The sequence below is a fragment of the Labrus mixtus genome, chromosome 17 (assembly GCF_963584025.1).
Source record: "Labrus mixtus chromosome 17, fLabMix1.1, whole genome shotgun sequence".
NCBI lineage: Eukaryota > Metazoa > Chordata > Actinopteri > Labriformes > Labridae > Labrus > Labrus mixtus.
Window position 1 is genome coordinate 3481446 of NC_083628.1, and position 25198 is coordinate 3506643.

The 25198-nt window shown below is 40.2% G+C and overlaps 2 protein-coding genes across 3 annotated transcripts in view; both read left to right on the forward strand.

Moving 5' to 3' along the window:
- gnsb (glucosamine (N-acetyl)-6-sulfatase (Sanfilippo disease IIID), b) overlaps positions 1 to 14939 on the forward strand; it is a 16123-nt gene extending 1184 nt beyond the window's left edge. For both annotated transcript variants that reach the window (XM_061062061.1, XM_061062060.1), the window contains exons 2-14: positions 1 to 147; positions 937 to 996; positions 3356 to 3559; positions 4773 to 4838; positions 4928 to 5026; positions 7279 to 7446; positions 7531 to 7613; positions 8957 to 9075; positions 9165 to 9268; positions 9390 to 9491; positions 9583 to 9693; positions 12114 to 12224; positions 12329 to 14939. The exon at positions 1 to 147 is cut by the window's left edge and continues 75 nt beyond it. In XM_061062061.1, coding sequence (XP_060918044.1) covers positions 1 to 147; positions 937 to 996; positions 3356 to 3559; positions 4773 to 4838; positions 4928 to 5026; positions 7279 to 7446; positions 7531 to 7613; positions 8957 to 9075; positions 9165 to 9268; positions 9390 to 9491; positions 9583 to 9693; positions 12114 to 12224; positions 12329 to 12478 — 1524 coding nt within the window. In that variant the 3' untranslated portion in view covers positions 12479 to 14939. The remainder of the gene's footprint in view (positions 148 to 936; positions 997 to 3355; positions 3560 to 4772; positions 4839 to 4927; positions 5027 to 7278; positions 7447 to 7530; positions 7614 to 8956; positions 9076 to 9164; positions 9269 to 9389; positions 9492 to 9582; positions 9694 to 12113; positions 12225 to 12328) is intronic.
- Positions 14940 to 16046: 1107 nt separating this feature from the next.
- LOC132992627 (arylsulfatase B-like) lies at positions 16047 to 24712 on the forward strand. Its single transcript, XM_061062062.1, has 8 exons — positions 16047 to 16506; positions 19061 to 19247; positions 19786 to 19976; positions 20486 to 20693; positions 20848 to 21091; positions 22132 to 22202; positions 23155 to 23289; positions 24414 to 24712. The coding sequence occupies exons 1-8, from the start codon at positions 16246 to 16248 to the stop codon at positions 24680 to 24682; spliced, it is 1566 nt and encodes a 521-aa protein (XP_060918045.1). The 5' UTR covers positions 16047 to 16245; the 3' UTR covers positions 24683 to 24712.
- The last annotated feature ends 486 nt before the right edge of the window (positions 24713 to 25198 follow it).

Here is a 25198-nt window from a genome sequence, read left to right on the forward strand (position 1 = left end):
CAGAGAGGAGGACACCCAGCAGCAGCAGTCCTCACACTCCTCACGCTGCTCACCTGCTGCGTCAGGTGTGCGGAACCAGCACCAGACAAACCGAGCAACATCATCCTCATCCTCGCCGATGATCAGGATGTCGAGCTGGGGGGGATGGTGAGTTTTACCCCTTCAAAAACACTTCACTGTGATCACCTTTTGAAGAGAGCTGTGTGTTTATAGTGACTTTGTTGAGTTCCTACCTTAAATAAAACACATCTTTACGATGTAACAGTGTGTTTAAAGTCTTTGATGATCACTTTTAGAGTCACCTTGTCATGTTTTATAATCTTTGTATCACCTTATTATCCGTTTTTAAAAAAGGCCTTCTGGTATTGTGTGCTTGCTGTCAATGAAGGAATCGGTTTTGACTGCAAGCAATGGCTGACAAAAAAAGAACAATAAGTGCAACAGATGCTTCTGATATTGCTTGACCCCAAGGTTCAAGTCCCAAAACAGGCAAAAAGTTAAAAAATATTCGTATAACTTCCACATGAGAAAGTCAGAAAATCTTCCTATTTGAGTTCCTGAAAAAAAAAAAAGACAGTTTCAGCATTTTTCTTGGAAAACAAAATTTCTGAAACGGTTGCACAATTGCAGAGCAACTTCAGTAAGTTCAGATCATTCTTGCAGTAATTAACGAGAAGGTACTGATGTGTCAAGCAAAGAGTTTATTATTAGAAACTACAAACCTGCTGCAGCATGATGTGTGAATCCAGTGGTTAAATGTTTGATGCCGTGAAAACGTTGAGCATCTCTTCATAAAGCAGCAGATCTCAACTCAACGAGCTCTCACTGCGTCTGTTAGTGTTCGTTATTCGTTCATTAGCGGAGTGTTTTGTTGTTGTTAAGTAGAGAAGTTGTGGGTTTATCTTGATTTCAGTATGTCTTGTTTCTGTTCTGCAGACCCCGATGAAGAAAACGAAAGCTTTAATAGGAGGCGCAGGAGCAACTTTTGTGAATGCTGTGAGTACTTTTACACGACGGTAAAATGTAACGTGTAACCCACACACCACGGTCCCATGAAACCTCTGGTCCCTAATGCTGCGTTCATGTGCTCCTCGGGTGGTCCAAAAAGTTGACGTGCAGTAGGAGAATTTTGTGTGTGTGATGACTATTCAGACGTCAAGTCGGGCACATAATTCTTCTCCCGAGTTACAGAGTTGTTGTTCCCACTTGAGCAGGTGTTCTTGTGCATTTTACAACTCGGAAAACTCGTTTTTCCGACGTGTCCGACACCACATGAATGCACCGTTAGACACTGGCCTCCTGTCCATACCTCGCACCGGACTCTGCACCTGTTGAGACGGGGCTTTCAGTGCGTCATCTTTGGACTCATTCAAGAAACTTCCTAAACTCCATCTGTTCCCCGCAGCCGACAAACCTCCCTTAACTCTGCCTCTCCATCCCATCCTTATGCTACCTGTCTCAGTTGAGTTTTTGGTCTTTGTTTGGCACCTCCACCATGTAAAGCCTCCGTGGGTCACATGAAAGGCCCTTTTTACATTCAGTCTGCAAAATCAAAATCAAATTGAAATGAAACACAATCAATCGGCCACTGCTGTTTGCAGGAAGAATAAGTCAATTAGGGCTTTCACGCTTGTTGAAATCTCCTTGATAACTCCTGAAATATTTCCAGGAGGAGCTGCATGTGTGAACGCAGATAGACTTCACCCGGAGTGTCTCCTGCCAGACCCCGAGCATTTTTTTTCCCGCAGCAAGTCCGAGTGAGCTGATGTGAGAACGCAGCAGGATATTCTCCGGAGAATTCTGTGAGGGAGCATATTGAATTTTTCTCTGGATCAATAAAGTATCTATCTGTCTATCTATCTATCTATCTATATGTGAACAGTGAGGTCTGGAGAATATCCAGAGCAGAGTGCATATATGAAAACGGCTTTAATGACCAAACAACATAACATCATTAATAATTCAAGACTAAAGAGACTTTAAAAAATAGCTTACCAAAGAAAACATTATCAAAAATCCAGTCGACAGAAACCAAACGTCTAAAACAATCAACCACTTATTATTCATATAGGATAGAAACATATACATAAAGACGAACAACACTGTATTTCTGCTCTGCTTCAGAGGCTGAATTCTGCCTTTAACTCTTTACTTTATTGAAACGGTATTAGGCAACAGGGACTTTTCAGAAATGTAGAGAATGCAACACTTTGCTCATGATAAAACTCGTGTTTGTCACCCTTTGACTTATCAGGTCCTTGTCACATTATTGCAGAGTCAGGGAGAGTTCAGCGCTGTGATTTCCTCCCCCCTGTACGTCTCATGTGGTTTTCATTCAACGTCTGTTCAGTGAGAGGATGCAGCGCTTCTCAGAAAACTGAAACTTAAAAATACATTTCTGTGTCAGAACGTTTTCATGGTGGAATAAACAGCTGTAACTTTAATTTATATTGCAGAAAAATAAGATTTGGCACGAGGTGAATTCTCCGGAGAATATCCTGCTGCGTTCTCACACAAAAAAATACTAAGGGGTCTGGGAGGAGAAACTCCGGGTGAAAACATTTGTCTGTCTGCGTTCACACACGCAGCTCCTCCTGGAAATATCAGGAGTTTTTTCAGTAGTTGATCATTTAAGTCAAAGGTTGGCTTTATCCTTCTCTTCAACGTCACCAGACTCCATTGACAAAACCAGCAGTTTTACCTGCAGGGGAGATGCTGGTTTACCTCTGCCTGTCGTTTTGTTTTCTGGAATTGTGCGCCAAAGAAATACTTTGTGTGAACTCAAATAAGCATCTGTAACACCGGGAAGTCAAGAAAAGACACCAAGAGATTAGTATTGCAGATCAGCAACTTGTGTGCACTGCGAGGTTAAATGACTGTTTTTATCAATGGAGTCTGGTGGCTTTAAAGACAGCAATGTGAAGGCCGTTTTTTTTTTTGTTAAGAAGAAACATTTTACTCTCTGACTTGAAGGTCTTTTTATGGATGGATTCTTTCTGTGATGATTTAAAACATTTTAGAATAACGATCTAAACCTCTCAGTGACAAAAACAAACGATTTACTTTTCTGTTATAGTGAAGCATTTCCAAAACTTTGTGCAGCTTTTGAAGGACGGCCCCTTCCTGCAGTTCTCCTTTTTAAGTAGAATTCTGAATGGATGACTTTGTGTCTTCTGCGCCCACCTTCCATTGGTCACATTTTTCTACCATGTTGAAACTGAACACATCCTCCTCCACAGTCATGCTTCTCTTTTGTCATCTTTTGTCTCCCCCCCCCTGACTTCTCTTCCTCTATTCTCGTCTTCCTCTCTCTCTCTCTCTCTCTCTCTCTCTCGCTTCCTCGTCCCCTCTGCAGTTCACAGTCACGCCGCTGTGCTGCCCGAGCAGGAGCAGCGTCCTGACCGGTCAGTACCCCCACAACCACGAGGTGAGGAACAACTCCGTGTCCGGGAACTGCTCCAGTCCTCAGTGGCAGAAAGGGCCCGAGTCGGTGGCCTTCCCCTTCTACCTCAGCAAACAGAAGTACCAGACGTTCTTCGCTGGGAAATATCTCAACCAGGTCTGAACACAATTTGTAAAATAAGTTCAGCAGGTGACTGTTGACTAGTGACTTTCAGCCTGAAGCGTCTGTAGCTGTCGTAGTTAGAGCAGCTGTTGAAAACATAAAGAATCTTTCTGAGTGTCTCTTTGTTTAGTTTTTTATAATAATGGTAAAATCAACTAACCAGATCTGTATTTAATGAAAAACTAAACAAATACAAACGCAGCCTAAGACGCCTTCAGCTGAACGTCACCAGTTTACACGGCCGCTCGTTGAACTGAAACACTGATTTAGTTTCCGTTTAGTTTAGCAGATTGCCAGATGTTTGTCTCTGTTTAGCGGTGAAGTCAGGTTTGTACAGATGTGGGGTAACCGTGTTCTGTCAGTGTGTGTCCCAGCTGCTGTGTCGACTCTGTTACGACCCCTCTGACTTCACACACATCTTTGCACATGCTGCCTTCATACTCGCTTAGTTAAAAGCATCCAATCCAAGAATGGATTCATAGTAATAAGGTGATCAAAAAGAGAAAAACGAGGAATGATCCCAGGGTTTCAAAATGTCACAAAAAACAGTTTTAGACATATTTTAGTAAACTCTACATCTCTTGCTTTTTAGTTTACATCCATAATAAACTCTACTAAAACTGTGCAATCTGTTGAAAACTGGACAATATTTAAACATCAAAAGTGTTAATCTATACATGAACCGTGCAACATCTACGCTGTTAATCCATCAGCGTGTATTCATGTTTGTAAATATTGTTTATATTCTCAATTACCTGCGCTTGAACACATTACTTACACTACTTTATTATTGCTTTCACTTGGTACTTATACTTATTATATTGTTATTACTATTTTTATATTGTGAACTTATCTGTACTTCCTACTGATTTTTGGTGTTATGAGCAACTGTAGCAAACTAACTTCCCCCTGGGATTAATAAATTATTCCTGATTCTGATCTGATGCTAGACGCTCTGTGACACAGCGCTGTGCAGTTTGAGCCACACGCTAGCATCAGCATGCTAACTCAGAACTTGTAAAGGTGAATGCAGTCGAATGCATACCTGCTCTTCCTGTTTGCGTTTGTCATTAGAAGCATGTTTGCATGCTTGTGTGAGGATTAACATGCCATGCTGAAGTCTCACAGCAGAGTCACAGTTTGCTTTCACACTTTTTTTTTTTTTAAAGGTTGTGACTCATTTCACTTTTTGATTTTCTGCCTTCAGTACGGTAAGAAGGAAGGAGGCGACATCAGTCATGTCCCACTCGGCTGGGATCAGTGGCATGCGTTGGTGAGTTCTCTCTTGAACACATCTAGAATATATTTTTTAATATTACATCGTCGTAATTATTTATAATAATGGTATCTTCTGGTTTTCAGGTGGGGAACTCGCAGTACTACAACTACTCTCTGTCGGTGAACGGTAAAGAGGAAAAGCATGGAGACAGTTATGAGAAGGACTACCTCACAGACCTCATAGTGAGTTTTTGAAGTGTTTGATTTTAAGTGTATTGGTCCTCATTCCTCAGTTTTTTTCTTAAATTTGTTCTTAAGAAAAGTCTCCCTGACAGATTCATGGAGCTGCTCTTCATCTGCAGAATTGTTCCCACCTGTGTTCTGACTTTAATGAATGCCACGATTAAAGCTCGTGCACCTTTTCTCTAATTAGCAGAGGGGGAAAAAAAACACCTCTTGTAATGACCATATAAGGGCGCGAGACTGCAGGGAAAGTCACACAGGATGGAAAAGTGAAGTGGAAAGATGTCGGGAATGAGTACATTAAAATAAAAAAAGATGAGTACTGGAGTCTGAATGTGACAGAAACAGAAGAGAGACGCTGCTTAAGTCGTTATTTTGATGAATCATTTCTTCTAAATGTATTTTTCTGTGGCTGTAGTTCAGAGGTTTTGTTCTTACTCTAGTGAAATCCCTGATTAGAAAACTTCAGTGAAAATGACACAAGTGGGTTTTAAAGAGACCAGATGTCTTCTGATGGTGCAGAGTCTGTGATCGGCTGCTGTTCATGCATTATGTCATCTTCAGGGACTTTTATGTAAAGGTTTGTGAGGCGACATGTTCCCCTCCAGACTGTCCGAATCAGCTTCTGTCAGAGAGAGGGTCAACATGTTTTCTTTGTGTCAGCAGTGGGGACGGTTAATCAGCGACTACATGTCGTAATGTAACATGTAAGAAAAGCAGACTAATTAAATTGTCTGTTAGGATGTTCTGTTTTCTTTGTGTTTTAAAAGCGTCGTCCTCAGTTTTTTTTTTTTTTACGGCCTCATGCTGCTCCTTCATGTCGTCTTCATCAGGTGATCGATGCCTCACCTTCTGTCGGCTTTTGAATCAACTTTATGAGACTTGAACTTTCTCTCGTCACCTGCACTGCTGGCTCGCAATTTACTGCTTTTTTTTTTCATTTTTAGCAGAATCAGCAGAAAGGACTCAGATTAATCTTTGGTATTTTCATCTAGCACACGGGTGGGAAACTTCAAGGTCACAGCAAGGGGCCACGTTCATTAAATTCTCACTGCCAGAGGGTCAAATTGTAGAATACAAAAAAAAGGTTACAATCAACGATGACTCAAATTTAACTTCAACATATTCCAATGATCAAATATTATTATGGATATATTTCTGGTTTTCTTGATTTCATGGCAGATTTTGTCATGTTTTCTTCATGTTTCCAATTAATTGATTTGTAAAAACTGACCCGAGGGGCCATGTTGAGGGTTGAGGTCCGCCAGTTGCCCACCCCTGATGTAGCATCATGCTGTTCAGTTTGGGACTAAATTAGAGCTGCACCATCCTTCTTCTGTCATGAATGTGATGTTACAACGTTGGACATATTAAAGATGACGGCACTGTAGAAAAATACATGTTACAAAATAGTTATATCAACAAAACTCATATCAGGACTCAGACTTCTCTGAATTCTGAGTTTCAGACAGTTTTTCTGTCCCTTTTTTTTTAAACTAGCCGAAGTCAGCTAGAGCAGTGGTTCCCAACCTTTCTTTTGACTTGAGGGCCCAACCCTAACTCCCCCCCCCCCCCCGCCCAGGACCCACACCAAAAAAAAAGTTGCATTGCTGTCAATAAAATACATCTTTAATTGTTTTAAAATCCCAACAGAATAAACCTCAATGTCCTCGATAACTTCTAGAAAATACTTAAAGATTTGGATGTCTGTGTCTGAAAAGAAAAAAGCAAAAAAAAGCAAATCACTGACTCAAACAAAACATTTCAAAAAGCAGGAAACAAAAGTGAGGCTTTCATTTGGGCTTTCAGATTTTGTAATACTGTACCTCTGTACTCAAATAACCCCTGCTTGTGCTTGGACTTGCTCTGTTATTTTGCTCAAAATAAATGCTCACATGTATTTTTTTAATTGCCCTCCTGTCTCTTTAAATGCAAAAAAACACTTTCTCGAGTTGTGCAACAATGACGGCTCCGTCTCCTTCCAGCTAATCAGATTTTAGAGAAGTTCCGAGCAGGCTGATCTCACACGATGCTGAGGCATTAGTCACATCTAGTAAAAGGTGTTAAGGCAGTACTGGACCTGTTGTTAGAACATATCCCGGGGTGATAATGATGAACAGATGCTGCTGATGTAAAACAGTCATTCACACCGTGTGTTCAAACACGCGCTGCTGTTTTTCTCTGAGTTGTGTTTTCAAATGTCAAATATTTCACCAGTCGTGTATATTCAGTGTTTGTTGTTCGATCTACAGACAAACCGGTCCCTTCACTTCCTGGACGACAGAAGTCCCCAGCATCCGTTCTTCCTCATGCTCTCTCCCCCCGCCCCTCACTCGCCCTGGACCGCAGCGCCGCAGTACCAGAAAGAGTTCAGCACCGTCAAAGCGCCGCGAGACGGGAGCTTTGACAAACCGGGGAAGGTGTGTCTGACTTCACCTCAAAACATTATTAACTGTGACCACTGATGTTTAATAATCCTGATTAATGTGTTTGTTCTTTTTCAGGACAAACACTGGCTGCTGCGTCAGCCGATCAACCCCATGCCCAACAGCTCTCTCACCTTCCTGGACGATGCGTTCAGGAAAAGGTAGGACTTTTTGATATCCTCACAGAGTATTTAAGAGGAGGGGCTTCTTGCTGCAGGTTCTCATTAAACAAGTTTTAGAAATAATGGTAACACTTTAAATGAAGGTCACAATATTCACCATTAACTAGTGACTTATGAGCATGCTAATTGGTAGCATATTAGCTGCTTATTAGTCATTATTAAGCGCCTATAAGTACTGTAGCTAATATGTCATTAACTAGAGAGTCTCCTCGTTGAGAGTAAGTTAGAAAGTTGTTGAACTGGAATTGTGATCTTAAAAGCTTTTGCTTACTTCTACCTCATGAAGGGCCAAACCAAGCAAAGCATATTAAGATTTTTAAAAAAAAAGGATGTAGCATTGTGGCTAACTGGTGGGAGAGAGTTCCAGAGGGTTGGGGGGCTGCCACTCTGAAGGCCCTGCCCCCAGAAAGTGCGCGGGTCGGTGTGGGGGAATGGAGAGCAAACCAGTGTCCGAGGAGGATTTTGTATGTGATGCGGGGCTAGACTAGTAGAGCTAGTGAAGGTGAGACCAGAGAGGTAGCTTAGACTTAGACAACTGAGATAGTTATCCACTCCACTTCGGGTAAAGATGAAACTTGCAAAGGAGGAACAAAATAACATAAATGTACTCCAATTGAGAAGCAACAAAGACCAATTGAAAAAGAAAAAACTTAGGGAAACTTTTCTGTAATGTCATCAAACACTTAGAGTAAAAATCAGATCTTGTCAGTGACCAAAACAAGAACTTCAGTTGGATGCACTTTGGTCGAGACGGTTCCAAAACTCTTCTAACCTACCAGCTAGTGATTTAGATTTAAACAGGACCCAGGTAAGACGAAAAATGTCTTCCCTAGGGATGTAAAGATTCATCGTAAAAATCATGATAAGTCGATTCAAAGGTGTAAAGATTCACATCGGTACTCTGAAAAGTGAATCTCAATAATACGGTGAGCGTCAGCAGCTGCAGAGCGAGATTTGGAAATTGAGGACGCACCACCGTCTTTTTTAAATCGGAGGTTTGGAAGCATTTTGGCTTTACCCGAGACAGAAAATGAAAGAGGTGAGAAGATAACAGACGAGACAAAAACTGTGTGCAAATATTGCAAGAAGACAGAGAACTACTCAAACAGAACAACCAACATGATGCAGCGTTTAATCCACACCGCAATGAGAAGCTCCGATCACCTCCCCTTGTTGAGAGAAGAGCGACGCTGACAAGCGGGCCTGCAGCCTTAAAATGAATCTTTTTTCAGTCATCGTTTGTCTACAGTCTCGTTTTGTAAATCGTAGTCTTCCCTTTTTAAATAAAGTTTAAAGTCTAAAAGGGATGCCGTGTTGTGCAGGTGGCAGACTCTGCTCTCTGTGGACGACATGGTGGAGGCGCTGGTGAAGAAACTGGACAGCATAAAGGAGCTGGACAACACGTACATCATCTACACCTCAGACAACGGATACCACACAGGTCTGAGCTCCAAAACAAAGCCCCTCCCCCCTTCTCCTCACCTGTGTGTGTGTGTGTGTGTGTGTGATCACCTGTCTGCTCTGTTTCAGGTCAGTTCTCTCTGCCCATTGATAAAAGGCAGCTGTATGAATTCGACATCCGGGTCCCTCTCATGGTCCGAGGTCCTGGAATCAAACCGAACCAGACACTGAAGGTCCCCAGACATCCTACACTTATAAACACACGCACGTTCTTTTTTTTTGTATCACTTTCATGTGGTTTAAAATGCAGAAATGTGTTTTTTTTTCACTTTGTTTTTATTGTTCACACGTCAGGCTCCGGTGTTAAACATCGATCTAGCTCCGACCATCCTGGACATTTCTGGGCTCAATCTGTCCACCGTGAACGTGGACGGCCAGTCTTTCCTTCCTCAGATGGTCAGCCGGGACTTTAAAAAAGAGTTTTCCCTGTAACGTTTCTCTTTTCATTTATCTTTAAAAAATAACTTCAAAACTCTCTGTTGTTTAGGCTCCCTCTCTCCGCAACGGCACCACCCGTCCATTTTTCCTCGTTGAATACACCGGAGAGGGACATCCAGAACCAGATCCTTCATGTCCCAAACTCGGTCCTGGTTTGTCTGTGAGTATCTTTAACAACAACAGACTGTCCCCATAAAATACTTTAATATGAATAAAGTGTTAAATGTTCTGCTAATGTATAGTAAAGTCTTTTTTAGGACAAGGTCTACTCAGTAGGATGGTGTTTCTTCAAATTTGGCACATGACCCTGATTTTTATTAAATTTTTAGATTTATTTTACAAACTTTTTTTTATCCCAGAGGAGAAATTCTGGTTTCACACTCTTATTGAGAGACATGCTTCTCACACACACACATACACACACACACACACACACACACACACACACACACACAAAGAGAAGCTGTGGAGATGCATTAGAGGAGAGATGTGAGAGTGGGGCTGCTACACAGGGAGAGCACCAGAGTGGTTGAGGGTCCGGTGCCTTCTTGAGTACCCTCAGGGCGATACTCAGGATGCGGCCTGGAGGGCACCGCTCCAAATTATGGAAGTTGGTTTGGTAGCTGAGGTGCAGACCCCCAACCCAAGTCCCTGCAGACTGAGCTACTGCCACCACTGTCCTGGGTTTGTTCCCTCTTCGCCTTCAGGGAGGGAGACTTTTTTACTCAATGAATGAATGAAAGAAAGAGAAAAGGAGGACTTAACGACAAGCTCCATGCTGTTCTTCATTATTAAGTTTGATGAATTTACTGTTATTTTTTATCAACAGGAAAACAAATCCCTTTTATCAGGTAAGGTTGAGTGACCTGATAAAAGAGTTATCTTTTAAGAGTTGATATTCATACTATAAATGTTGCTCAAGATTTCTTTTCCCTCCTCCAACCTTTCACTCTTCATGCACTTCGAAGTTGTGCCAGATAATCCCACTCTGTTTCTTCAAAATTGTTCCAACGATGAACAGACGAGAAGCTCTAAAAACACAAGAATTTCCAAGATATTTCTAACTCTTTCCTGGTCATTATTCTTTTTCTGCTTCTTGTGGATGTCAAAGGAATGCCTTGAGGAATATTTCTCACCTAAATGTACAAACAGCCACTTGAACCTGAGGATGAAGAGATTAGAGTTTAGTTCAAGTTTATCCAATTCTTATTAACACAATATCACAGAAAATATCAATAAATACAGTTTTAAATAAATATATTCTGAGGCAGAAAGTAAAGTTTTTGCCTCTGATGAATATTAGGAAGTATTCATTTAACTTTCTTCATGTATTTACTTACCTACTTGTGTAAATGTTACATTTCAACACTGACGTTTGAAGACATCCAAACCATCAGCCTCTGGGGAGGGAAATACATTCCTTGATCTTTTATAGTTCACATGCGCCTACACGCACCATAAATGATCTTCTGCAGTCAGCAGGGTGTGTCGCCCGCGACCTTGTAAAAGTTACACCATCATACAAATAAAAATAAAAAAACCTGCTCATGGCACACATCGCTCTCATCGCAGGTCTACACTCCCTCCCGCCCCACTGCGCTCTGCCAAAGAAATGCGTCTGAACCTTCACTACAGGGTCCTAAGTCTCTGCTTAGACTCTTCTCCTCTGTCGCCCCCTGGTGGTGGAAGAACTTGGCATCATCTGTGTGTCCCATCAGACTTAAAGCTGTTTGTTTGCAATTACACGTTGCTTTTGGTTTGAAATTGAAATTGGTAGTTCTTTAATTAAGGAAATATCAGATTACATATTGGAACCTCTCACTCGTACCCTGGGCTGATCTCTGGCCACTAGTGTTGTCCCGAAAGAGCTTAAAAGAGCAAGAATTATGCCACTGTTTAAATCTGGTGATCAAAGAAATTTTACAAATTATCGTCCTATATCCATTTTACTTTGTTTCTCAAAAATTCTCGAAGTTAATTTACTCAAGAATAGTTACACATTTACATGAAAATAAAATCTTATATGAACATCAATATGGATTTAGAAAGGACAGTTCTACCTATGTGGCACTTTTACAGCTCGTAGACAAAATACAGGCGGCTACAAATAATAATAAATACGCACTTGGTATTTTTTTAGACTTGTCTGAAGCATGTGATTCTGTCAATCACGATATTTTATTTGCTAAATTACAACATTATGGTCTTCAAGGTGACACACTGAAGTGGTTGACCAATCATATGAGTGAGAGAGAACAGTATGTGGTAATCAATGGTTGTGCTTCAAACACAATTTGGAGATAGGACAGAGTCAGAGAGAGTGGGGGGAATGACATGCAGGAAAGGAGCCACATGTTGGATTCAAACCCGGGCCGACCACTTGAAGTACCACAACCTCCGTATATGGGGCGCAACTTAACCACTAGGGTACCGGCTTGTGTTGTACTTACTCTCTGATGTCTGCTAGATGAATTGTTGAATTGTAGTGATATTAACGGTCTGAATGCACAATATTGGCAACGTGCCGGTAAAAAAGGTTTTGCAAAAATAAAAAACTCACCCACTTTTGATTTCTTCCAGCAATGTTTCCCCGACTGCGTGTGTGAGGACGCCTACAACAACACCTACGCCTGCGTCAGGACGCTCGACAAAGACCAAAACCTTCAGTACTGCGAGTTTGCAGACAGCGAGGTGCGACTTTGACTTTGTGTGTCAAAGGTGTGAGTAACTCGTCGGTGTGAAAACGGATTTTTTTGAAAAGCTCAGTGCGTCTGTATTTCTTTTGTGTCTTCCAGTCGTTTGTAGAAGTGTATAACCTGACGTCGGACCCCCACCAGCTGGAGAACATCGTGAAGAAGGTGGACCCCGCCGTCCTGCAGGCCATGAACCAGCGGCTCATTAAGCTGCAGTCCTGTGCGGGCGACAGCTGCCGTAATGTCAAGTAAAAAAAAAAGGACTAGTTAATTCTAGTCGAGGGGGGGGGGGGGACTGTTTTCATTCAAATGTTTTATAACTGTCACATTCAGACTCGTCTCAGGCGGTAAAGTGAAGATATGATGATGATGACTGAGTTCTGTTGAGCTGCTTCAGTTTCAGGGTCCTGGTCTTGTGCATGCTGGTTCACTGTCACAACGTCAGGGTTTACTGGGACACTTGAACAGAGCAGAGGTCATCGTTGAAGGACACCAGTTTGACGTTTTAGGAAATATGCTCTTTTGCTTTCTTGCTGTTTGTTAGAGGAGATGATAAATACCACTCTCATGTCCGTCTGTTAAATTTGTAACCTTTTCTAGGAGGAGGAGTTAGCTTAAATTAGCATGAATAATCATAAATACACTGGCTTTAAAGGTCTGATTGGACTTAAAGGAACAGTTAACATTTTTGGAAATCACTCTATTGTGAACACTTATTTTGTCCATGAACACAAAGATGGAACCAGGATTGGGTTATCTTAAATAAGCAATAGTTAGCTTAGCATAACTACTGTTTAGATGATTTATTTAGAATTGGAGATGCAAATGTTTTTTTTACCCTTCTTGTTGAAAGATCGCGCAAAAATATTGACTATAAGAGAAGCAAAAACTCATGAAGTATGTATCTTAGTTGTTTTTATGCTCTAAACAGATCATAGATATATTTAAGCTGCGTCCTATCCAAACATCGTCATCAAATGAACGGACGTGAAAGTCACATCTCGTCTCCTCTAAAGCAGACTCAGACCTCCCTCCACTCCACCAGAAAGGGAGTGTGTCACAGGGTATTTCCAAAAAACAGTCAAACTGTTTCCTGATATGTAACACCGGTTCATTTTCCTCCTATGACGAGTCAAAAAAATCTACTGTGAAATAGATCTATTTTCCTGAGCTGTGCTCAAATATCTCGTGCTTTCAAGAGGTAATTATTTTCTGCCGAACTACTTTCCCATTTCATATCACGCAGACTGGACTTCTACCGTTCTGTAATGTAGAACTGTTCACTTTTCTTTTCTTCTTAAAGGGACAGTTTGGTATTTTTAAAGTGTGCTCGTATGAGGTACTTGTCAATAGTTGGTTTATTAGGCAGCAGCGATGTAGGTCAGTTCAGCTCCTCTATTGAGAAACAGCAGGAGTGCCTGCATGGAAGTTAGGCTGTACAGTGTCGACGTAATTTTGCTTATTGTAAGAAAAAAACGATCTTAAAAAACATCAGGGTAAATGTACGCTATGTTGAAATAATGCACAGCGCTTTCTGTTATCAAGCCCGCTGCCTGCATCCCTGCTGATGACTCAGTAGAGGGGCCGAGCTGACCAACCTCTCTGATCGGCTGATATAGTACCTGATACGACCACATTTCAAAAACACAGAACTATCCCTTTAAGGGGAATCAGAACATTTGTATCAGTTACATGAAAAAAAAAACTGGCATTATTTGCTCTTATACAACCAAATGATTGCCAATCAGTAAGTAGATCAAATGTTGTGGGGTTATTTTGCAGAGATTTAAATGAGATTACATCAGTCTGTTCCATAAAGCTCACAGAAGATTTGTGAGTTAGGTATAAAACATGAGAACAGAGGGAAAAGGCTAGCATGACGCTGTTCAAAGGGTTACAGTCACACTCACATGTCGACATACAGCGTGTGTTTTTTAAAAATTCATACAAAAATCGATCTGTACAAAAATTCTAACTTTTATACGGAGGTTTACAGTATGTGTGGGAATATTTCTTGGTTTGGTTTCTTGGACTTTGACAGGAATAATCTGATGTGAAACTTGAGATATTCATATATATCTTACATTTTAAAATATAGGATCTAACGCAGTAATTACCCCCCCCCCCCCCAACCCCCACAGCTTTCCCCATACTGATTTCAGTCCTTATACTAAACTTAACTGGGATCTCTATTTTTACCTGAATTCGGTTAAAGTTTCCACAGCTTGTGTAACTATTTCTGGCAGATGAACCCGTGGAGAACGCAGCTCTGTTTTCTTAAATATCTTTAAATTTGTGCTCATATTTGTTTTTCTAATCTCTGCAGCACTTTTAATGAACATAATTTAGAAGAATAATCTCTTCAGTTGACACCACCAGGTGTGTTTAATTATTGCTCCAACATTGTGCCACAGTTTTAATCCTGATGTAGTTTATTAGGGTGGTTTAACCCCGAGTATTAATGGTGACATTTGTAAGAAGCCTTTTTTTTTAAAGTTGAAGTTGGTAAAAAAAAAAGTGCTGATACTTCTGAGATGTGTTGTGTTTTTTTTCCGTTGTTGGGGATCCATTAAGGGAAATTTCACATGTAATGAACGCTTTAATCCTGTGTGCCTTGTTTTTGCACTGACTGGGCTCCTGTGGGCTCTTTTTAAATGTGAATGTATTTTTTTGCACTGTGATGAAAGTGATTACAAATAAATCATGAGAAGCATTTTGATGTGCAGCTTTCAATTATTGACCCATCTTTTACTTGTGTTGTCATTTCTAGTTTTTGCATGAATCTCCAATAGTGTTTCCAGGTACAGTCAGGCTGATGTCATTACCTCTGCTGACTTACAAACAGATTCATTGGGTTTTAAATTTGGTGAAGGATGAAGTAAATATTTGTATAGAAGCCGACTTTATTTAAACTTTTTTTCAATAATGTCAACAAAGTAATTTGCAATGATTCGTTTCATCACCTACTGAGCCAATGACCTAATCATCTAACTCTTTTCAGTTTATTGAAGGTAGCAGGAGGATTATTTAAATAAACTAATATCAAATATAATCAAATGACCACTGATGCACCATGGGGATGTGATTTACGCAGGCAAAAGAAATCCAATGTCCATGCAAGAGATCTGCAGTTTTTTTAGTGGTTTATTTGAAGAAAGCAAACAAAAGAACAAAGAAAATCGTGGCTCCTGCTGCCTCTCTTGCTCTGGTAAAAATAACAATAGGCCCCCCCAGATGCATGCTGGTCCTCTACCTGCCTCTTACTTAAATAACCTCTGGTGCCCACAGTGTTAACAAAAATACTAATACAAAACTACATTTTTACACACTGACACTTTACACTGTTTACATTTTTCTATATTCTATATTTTGTATATTAAATTTTTTTATTTTTTTTTATTTACATTATTTTCTATTTTACTGTATATATGTGTATTAGCAATTTGAGTGTTATTGCATGGCCTTGCGGAACAGTCTTTACATTTCACTGCACATCTGTATGAGCATGTGACAAATAAAAATCTTGAATCTTGAAATTTACTAAACAAATAACTAGCAAAATAAAATATTACCCAAATATCTTTTCTAAATAAAGAAAACGTGTAGAATAATTAAATAAACAACACCACCCAAATATTAGTAAACTAAATACCAAAAAAATTCTAATCACAATTAAATATCTCCAACAGATCGTAATGTTTGTTTTTTTAAATATTCGTTTTAGGCTTCGTTCTGTACTTTCACGTGATTCGCTGGTTTTTCCAGAGATCTGATTGGCTGTCGCGGCTGAGGCAGTGTTTTTAAACGCGGAAGTGACAGCTCGGTTGTATCTTAAAAATGTAAACGCTAAGCTTTTATATTCAAACTCTGAAACATGTAGGCAGAACTATCGGTTTGTTCGGCCGCTTCTCAGTTATGTTTGTCTTTCTTTTAGCGGTGACGCCCTCTCAGACGGACTTTGTTGTTTTACTTAGAGATAGAAACTGTTTCTACAGTTGAGTTTATAATAATAAGTTAAGATGGATGAAACGCGGTGTTTTTATTCGCTTTTTCTCGCGGTGTTTCTCCAAAGTTTCTCCGGAGTTTTTGCGGCCAAGCAGCCGAACATCGTGTTCGTGTTGGCGGATGACTTCGGCTGGTTTGATGTGGGTTACCACAAATCCGAGATCAGGACTCCGAACCTGGACTCTCTGTCAGCAGGAGGAGTCCGCCTGGAGAACTACTACGTGCAGCCTATATGTACCCCCTCCAGGAACCAGCTGCTGACCGGCAGGTACCAGGTGAGAGCAGCGATGTGAGAAGTGGGTACACTCTTAATTATTCCCAGTGGAGGTTCTAGACCACTTTTACTGAGGGGGCCAAACTGGGGCCAGTTGTTTTGTCAGAGGGGAACATTAAACCCAGGTGAAAAATACACAAAGCTTTAAAAAATATATAAATTTAATGCCAAATAATCACACACATCATTAAATACCATGATTTATATTTGTTTCAGTAACAGAATTTATATCTAGATTGTGAGTCAAATACAGTAGATGTGTTTTGGAGGGGTGGCCACAGGGGGGACCTGGCCCTTGGCCCCTGTTGGCCCCTGTTGGCCCTTGGCCCCTGTTGGTCCCTGTTGGTCCCTGTTGGCCCCTGTTGGCCCCTGCCTAGAACCGCAAATGATTATTCCCTAAAATGTTTTTTTAAAGTGGCTAGTCCAGCAGTGACATTTAAGACTACTCGCAGTGTGTACTAGCCAATTACAGACAGAGTAGGGAGGGTCACCCCTTCACCGTGAAAAAACAAACTGCAGCATACTACTGAATATCATCAATCAATTAATGGTGTGAATCAGAGGATATTTCTAAATGGTTATACCCTGTGGAGACTGACAAAATATGTGCTTATATATGTAAATTGTACATATAGTAGCCTGTATCAAATTGTGTGTATATATATATATATATATATTGTATCAAATGTATAATTGTAAACATACTGTACCAAACTGGATTGTATAAATATATAAAATGTAAATATAGTTACAACGTTCACTTAGCAGACGCTTTTATCCAAAGCGACGTACATCAGAGAGTAAGTACTAATCCATTCATACACTGAAGCAGCGGGAGCAATGCAGCAGAGTTAAGTGTCTTGCTCAAGGACACATCGGACATGTTGCTCAGCTGGGGATCGAACCCTTGACTCTACCAACTGAGCCACAGCCACCCGTCATCAAATTGTACAAATAGATATGTATATATAGATGTATATGGATTGTATAGATATATAAATTATAAAAAATCATAGTATATCAAATTGTACAAATAGATATGTATATATAGATGTATATGGATTGTATAGATATATAAATTATAAAAAATCATAGTATATCAAGTTGTGTATATGTATGAAAAATCATTGGATTGTAAATATCAAAGATAGTATCATAAATATAGTAATATAGATAGATTGTATATATAGAGAGATTATAAGGAACACAGGAAGTTAATTTAATTTAATAAATATTAATTATTGAGATGTGGAAAAGGGGTAGGATTAAATAAGTTTTATACTTCTTCCTTTTCAGGCATATCAATTGAATATATGTAATTTGCTTTTTCTTTTTTTTTTGTGAAATAATTTGAACATTGTTTTTTTGTTTATTGTATTTTCGTGCTTTTCTTTTTGTTTTGTATTTTTGATGTGTTTGATTTTATTTGATATGTCTGAAATGAATTTAATCAGTCAATCAATACTCCATATACGTGCGTTCACCCTGCACCAAACCACTGGATCTACATCCCTGCTGACAGGAAGTACTGTACTGAAGAACTTATCATACTAGTTATTCCCTTGACAGTACATTTACTGAATCTGATCCTGGTTGTTAATCAATCTATTTTTTATTGGCTAGCACCTAAACATTACTATGGTGGATCATTGGGGCCATATTATACTTTTTTTAAAAAGACAATAAGATAACTTAGCTGTTATACTACACTTATAAAGTCGTACTTTCATGTATAAATGTGATTTTGAAGGGTATTATTATCAGGACATGAGTCAGTCGACTCTGCTGAAATGAGGAAGGTGTCTCTTCTTGTGAAGTTTTTACTTTAGAATAAGTTTCACAAATAACTGAATGCTTCCTCATTTCAGCGCAGGCGGCTGGCTGATGTGCCCCCTTCAAAATAAAAGGTTCTAGGCCAATGTGGATAATCTCTTTTCAGTGTCCGTTGGGGCAAAGATTCACCATGTGATGACGATTCTGACGTCAAGTCGGCAAGTCGGGCACCTGATTCTTTTCCGAGTTTCCCGAGTTGTTGTTCAGACTGTATCCGACACCACATGAATGCACCATCAGCTTGCACAGAAAATAATGGTGGGAGTGTTTTATCCTGTCTGCTCACAGCATTCTGCGTGTTTGATATTTGATGATTAATGTTTGTTTAAGGGTTCCTTCCACGTCTGTCTAATATTTGTACTCAAACAGTTAAAGGTTTTGTGAAAGACGCTAGATAATGACATCCACTTAACAATTGTAAGCTTGTTGACTTTACATTCAAGGCTTTTTATAAGGAACCTCATAGGCCGTCTTCTGATGCATCATGATGACATGTAAACTCATGACATGTAACCAGGTCATGACTCTGGGATTGAACATGTTTGGAAATAACTTTGTAGGGGGAAAAAGTGTAGCGGAAAGTAGACCAGTTTTATTCCAAGACGTTAATTTTAGAACTTTTGCAGAACCAGCGACACATCATATCATCATACTCCTTTTTTATTCTTTTTATTATTTGCTTTTATCTCCTAAAGATTTGTGTTTTTTTAATTCCTCGTCAGATCCACACAGGCATGCAGCACCAGATCATCTGGCCGTGTCAGCCGTACTGCGTCCCTCTGGATGAGAAATTGCTGCCTCAGCTGATGAAGGAGGCGGGCTACGCCACGCACATGGTGGGCAAGTGGCACCTGGGCATGTACAAGAAGGACTGCCTGCCCACGCGGAGGGGCTTCGACACATATTTTGGTATTTATTTCATTTTGAATAAATCCTCTGATGTGTCCGTGCTATGTTCAGGAATGTTGTTTATTTCTAACGTTGCACATGTAGATTCAGATGAATGCCTTCTAGGGTTGTCACAATACCTGATTTTTAAACTTCAATACAAACAATATCCTTACCTTTTTCGCTACCATGGCAACAAAATAGAAATCTGAGGCACCCAATATACAGTAGGTGCTCTTTTTCTCTTTGGCCCTTTTACGAGATTTTTAATCACTTTTATCGTTGCCAAGGGCGACAGATGAGACGATTTACAGCACCGTGAGTAAACGGGCCTTTCTTTTAAAAACATTTTCCTGAGCAAATATTTACAAATAAAGATACACCTGACTGCTAAAGGAAAGCAGGATTGTACTTTTTTGTGTTGGAAGACTACCTACAAGAACAGAAAAGACATCAGACATGTCCTGATGTTGTCCACAAGGGGGTGCCAACATCCAACACAAACTGAAGGCTTCTCACAGGAGCTCAAACTCCCACTCTCTCCTCTGTTTCCCTTCAGGTTATTTGATGGGCAGCGAGGACTACAACACTCATGTCCGCTGTTCGAACATCCCTCCTCTGGACCTGAATCGCTGTGCCTTGGACCTGCGGGACGGTGAAGAGGTCGCTACGGGATATGAAGGAGTCTATTCTACTGAGCTGTTCAGCAAGAAGGCCATCAAGGTCATCGAGAAGCACGACCCTAACAAGGTGAAAGAAACACACACACTCACACACACATGCACACGCACACACAGTGTCATGTAATGAACTTTAATAATGTGAAAATCTCTGCACCTTTAAGAAAAAGCTAAAGACCCAGCTCTTTCATGAATACCTACTAACTTAATGATGATGGTCTCCATATTATTGATGATGATGATGGTAATGACGATGGTTTTTGTTTGATAACGACGACTTATAAGATGGTTTCTATACTGATTAGAGCTCTCAAGAACTGCCCTCAATGTTGTGCTTTGCCTCTGGTCACTTCCTGTCAGCACCTGTGTGTCCAATCAGACTCAAAGCTGATCGTTTGCTCTTACTGACTTTGTTCCCTTTTTTTCTAGATCCTTGCTTGTGTTGTTCTTACTCTCTGATGTACGTCGCTTTGGATAAAAGTGTCTGCTAAGTGAATTGTAGAAAATCTATCTTTGATAGTTAGTTCTGCCACAAGTCAAGAAAGAGGTCCTCACATGTTCCCCCTTTTTCTCTTTCAGCCGCTCTTCCTCTACCTGGCGTTCCAAGCAGTCCATGCACCCCTGCAGGTGCCCGACCACTACATGGCCCCGTACGACTTCATCCACGACCTCAACCGCAGGAAGTATGCTGGCATGGTGTCGGCCATGGACGAAGCAGTGGGCAACATCACTCAGGCTCTGAAGCAGGAAGGACTGTGGGACAACACCATCCTGGTGTTTTCAGCTGGTACGTTTCATTCATTTATTTTTTTTATGTCATATGTAAGTATTTATTTATTACACAGCAAGGTCAAGAGAGAGGCACATTAAAAACAGACACACAGACGGTATTTTCTCTCCTCGTGTGATAACATTTTTGTCCCCTGTGGTTGTTGGAAAAGATAACGGAGGCCAGACGTTATGGGGCGGCAGCAACTGGCCACTGCGAGGGAGGAAGATGTCACTGTGGGAAGGAGGGATCCGGGGAGTTGGATTTGTCGCCAGCCCACTTCTGGAACGACCCGGAACCGTCAGCAAAGAGCTCATTCACGTCTCTGATTGGCTGCCAACCCTTGTTGGTGTGGCTGGATGGAAAACCAATAGTACAAAACCACTGGATGGATTCAACATGTGGAATACAATCAGGTGAACTTTGATGCTACCAGCGATTCGATAATTGTATCACACAACGATATATAGCTGTGTGTTGGTTGATATATAGCTGTGGGTTGATATATAGCTGTGTGTTGGTTGATATATAGCTGTGGGTTGGTTGATATATAGCTGTGGGTTGGTTGATATATAGCTGTGGGTTGGTTGATATATAGCTGTGGGTTGATATATAGCTGTGTGTTGGTTGATATATAGTGTGTGTTGGTTGATATATAGCTGTGGGTTGGTTGATATATAGCTGTGGGTTGATATATAGCTGTGTGTTGGTTGATATATAGCTGTGGGTTGATATATAGCTGTGTGTTGGTTGATATATAGCTGTGGGTTGATATATAGCTGTGGGTTGGTTGATATATAGCTGTGGGTTGGTTGATATATAGCTGTGTGTTGGTTGATATATAGCTGTTGGTTGATATATAGCTGTGTGTTGGTTGATATATAGCTGTGTGTTGGTTGATATCTGTTGGTTGATATATAGCTGTGGGTTGATATATAGCTGTGTGTTGGTTCATATATAGCTGTTGGTTGATATATAGCTGTGTGTTGGTTCATATATAGCTGTGTGTTTGTTGATGTATAGCTGTAGGCTGGTTGATATATAGCTGTGTGTTGGTTGACATATAGCTGTAGGTTGGTTGATATATAGCTGTGTGTTGGTTGATATATAGCTGTTGGTTGATATATAGCTGTGTGTTGGTTGATATATAGCTGTGTGTTGGTTGATATCTGTTGGTTGATATATAGCTGTGGGTTGATATATAGCTGTTGGTTGATATATAGCTGTGTGTTGGTTCATATATAGCTGTGTGTTTGTTGATATATAGCTGTTGGTTGATATATATATAGCTGTGTGTTGGTTGATATATAGCTGTGTGTTTGTTGATATATAGCTGTCTGTTGGTTGATATACAGCTGTGTGTTGGTTGATATATAGCTGTGTGTTGGTTGATATATAGCTGTGTGTTGGTTGTGTTTCCATATGTTAAAAAGTTAAACCTCCTCTTATCTTCCAGCAAAGGGTTCGCCTCACCCAGACTGGAGCTGCTGCACAACATCGACCCGCTATATGTTGATACTGCTCCATGTAAGTACATGTAAAGAGGTCTGTTTTTACTGTGAGGACACATACTGTAAGGTTAAGACACAACACAGCAGGGTTTAGATATTGCATTTAGACCATTGACTGTACATAAAGATTGACTGTGTGTCAAATGAAACCTGAACTGTCAGGGTAGGGATTTCAAAACCCTGTTGATCAGGATGTTACCTGCTGACTGTACTGACCTTTTTTGGGAAATTAATTGTGTGCTTTAATTAGCGAAAGGGGCTTTGCATCAGTTCATCGGTTCCACCAGCTGGATCACTTGTGCGCATGTCTTGGCTCCAAATGACATCACCAGTACAATATGTGAACACCGTTGCTGGTTACATTGTGGCTTCACTTTTGTACATCTGAAGGAGATAGAGGCATACTGTCCATATTAATATCCAGTCAGTGATCAGGTTGAATTGTTAACTTTTATTCAACAAAATTATGCCTAATGGTTAATTTAATGATTGTTCCTTAACTTGCTGAATGTTACCAAATATGAATCGGCTGCAAAGATGCCAAATGTATTTGTTATATTTAGAGAAACAGAAGACAGTGGCTCACAACACGGCCAAAATTTCCACCGTATTTCTTAAATTCCTCCACCTGGAAGAGTTCTGTGAGTTTGAGTAAATTCCTTCAAACAACAATTTCTGTTTTTTTTAAAGTGAAGGATTGTTTTGGACAGTTCAGTTCTTACAGCACAAAAGGAGCTCTTTCTTATGTTTATTTTCACGCCTACACTTGATACCGGCTGTGAATCCCAGGTATGCAGTGATATTTGGAGCCAGTCTTTCTCTCTCATATGGTTTACATAGTCGTCCACAGAGGGGCGTCTTTTTATCCAGCGGTCGTTTAATATCGACATAATCAGCAGTTTTTAACACACAAAAAAAAAAAGATGGATGAGCTCCATGATCAGCTCTGTTCTCGCTGCTCTCTGCAGGTCCGGGCACAAAGAGTCGGTTTACTTTGGATCAGGTGTACAAAGAAAACCCCTGGACCTGGAAGTCTGGGTTCAATGTGTCCATTCATGCAGCCATTCGAAACTCAGAGTGGAAGCTGCTGACTGGATACCCAGGTCAGTATCTCCATTATCACCGGTAGCAACATGTTCAGGCTAATTGGGAAGATTAAAGTAATCAAACACACTTCTTATCTCATTTAATCAAGGATGGAAGGAGTATTCAGATCCTTTATTTCGGTCAAATTACAGATTACAGCGAAATATAATTACAGGGAGATGCACCTGTTACAATTTCTTTGGCCGATTCTGATTTTTTTTTTTTTTTTTAAAACATATTTTTATTGAATTTCACATTTATCAGGACATGTACAGTATATGTATATGAATGTAACAACAGTATGACATAAAACAACCATCCCAAAATAGAACATTTGACAGTACATCAATAACACAAGAATAATAAAAGTAATTTGTACAATACAAATGAAAAAATAAATAAGTGAAATAATAAACATAAACAGTCACATTTGACACATACCGGTATTTCTCGCACTAGTAACAGTTCACAGTCATGCTTTCAATACATTGTCCAAGTCAGCATTTTTAACAAATTCCAAAAAAAACTCCCAAATTTTACCAAATTCTGAAGCTTTCTTCTTAACTATATATGTACGTTTTTCAAGAGCCAGACTTGCTGATAATTCTTTTAACCAACGTCCAAGAGAGTGACTGCATACATTTTTCCAACAGAGCACAATTGAACGCCTCGCCTGTAATAAACATAGGTCCACCATTACCCTCGCTCTCTTTTAGAAAGAGTACATTCATCAGGAAACAGACCAAATATGCACAGCTTAGGACTTAACGTTGTTGGGGAAGAGGTGATCTGAGAGATAAGAGATAACACAGACCAAAAACATTTTTTTAAGGATTTATTTTACACATTTAAAATACATTTAAAATCATCGTTGTTAGACTTTTAGGTGTGTGTAAGTGTGAGATTGGCATAGAATTTGACATATATGAGTGGAGTGGCCCAACAGGTTAAAATTTGTCTCATAAAAATCACCAGCTGGCCCATCATTGCACCTCTACTGTGCTGATGACTGACGCTTATTATAGCCAATAAAATGCTGTAAAAGTAGATTTGCTGCTTGGGTTGATTTATCCATGCACACAAAAAGGAGATCGATTAAAAGTGAGAGATATTGTATTAAAAATATGAATATTTCCTCCAGGTTGTGACGTCTGGTTCCCTCGACCGGAGAATAACAGCTTCTATCGGGACTCCTCCTCCTCCTATGACCCTCTGAAGCCCGTGATGCTGTTCAACATTGAAGACGATCCGGAGGAGAGAAATGAAGTGTCCGCTCTGTACCCTTCAGTAGTGGAGTTTCTCCTCGACCGGCTTACCCAGTACCAGAAAAGTGCCGTGCCGATAAACTACCCTGACCCTGACCCTAAATGTGACCCGGGCCCTGATGGAGCCTGGGGACCCTGGGCTTAGATCTCAATAACAATAAAGACGTTTTACAGTATTTACAACATCATCTCTTCTATCTAGAAAAAAAAATCAAGTTTTCAGATTCTCCTCGTTGATTATTAAACTGTCATAAAGAAAAAATGAAAGGCAGCTTGTATCTAAATTAAACCGTGCAGATTTGTAGAGAATATATTTGTTTTATTTAAATATGTGATCAGCTCGATTTCTTGTATTTTCAGCAGCCGGTGGAGAAAAATGAGTCATGACAGACCCGATGCTGTCGCTGTCATTGATCTCTGTGTTTTAAAGCTCTGTTAGCTACACATGCTGCTGATTTGTAAAGAACATCTCCCTGCTGTTTCAGGTATTTGCACTTCATTTATCTATCTGTGGAGATACAGCAGGCTCCCTGTATTTCAAACGCAAAGCTGCAGAGAAATAACATGCTGCATAAAAAACATTTTTCTACAAGGCTGTGGTGTCATTTTGAAGTTACTTTTACGGGATGCGACATAGAGGCATTTTGAAATTTAGAGACGC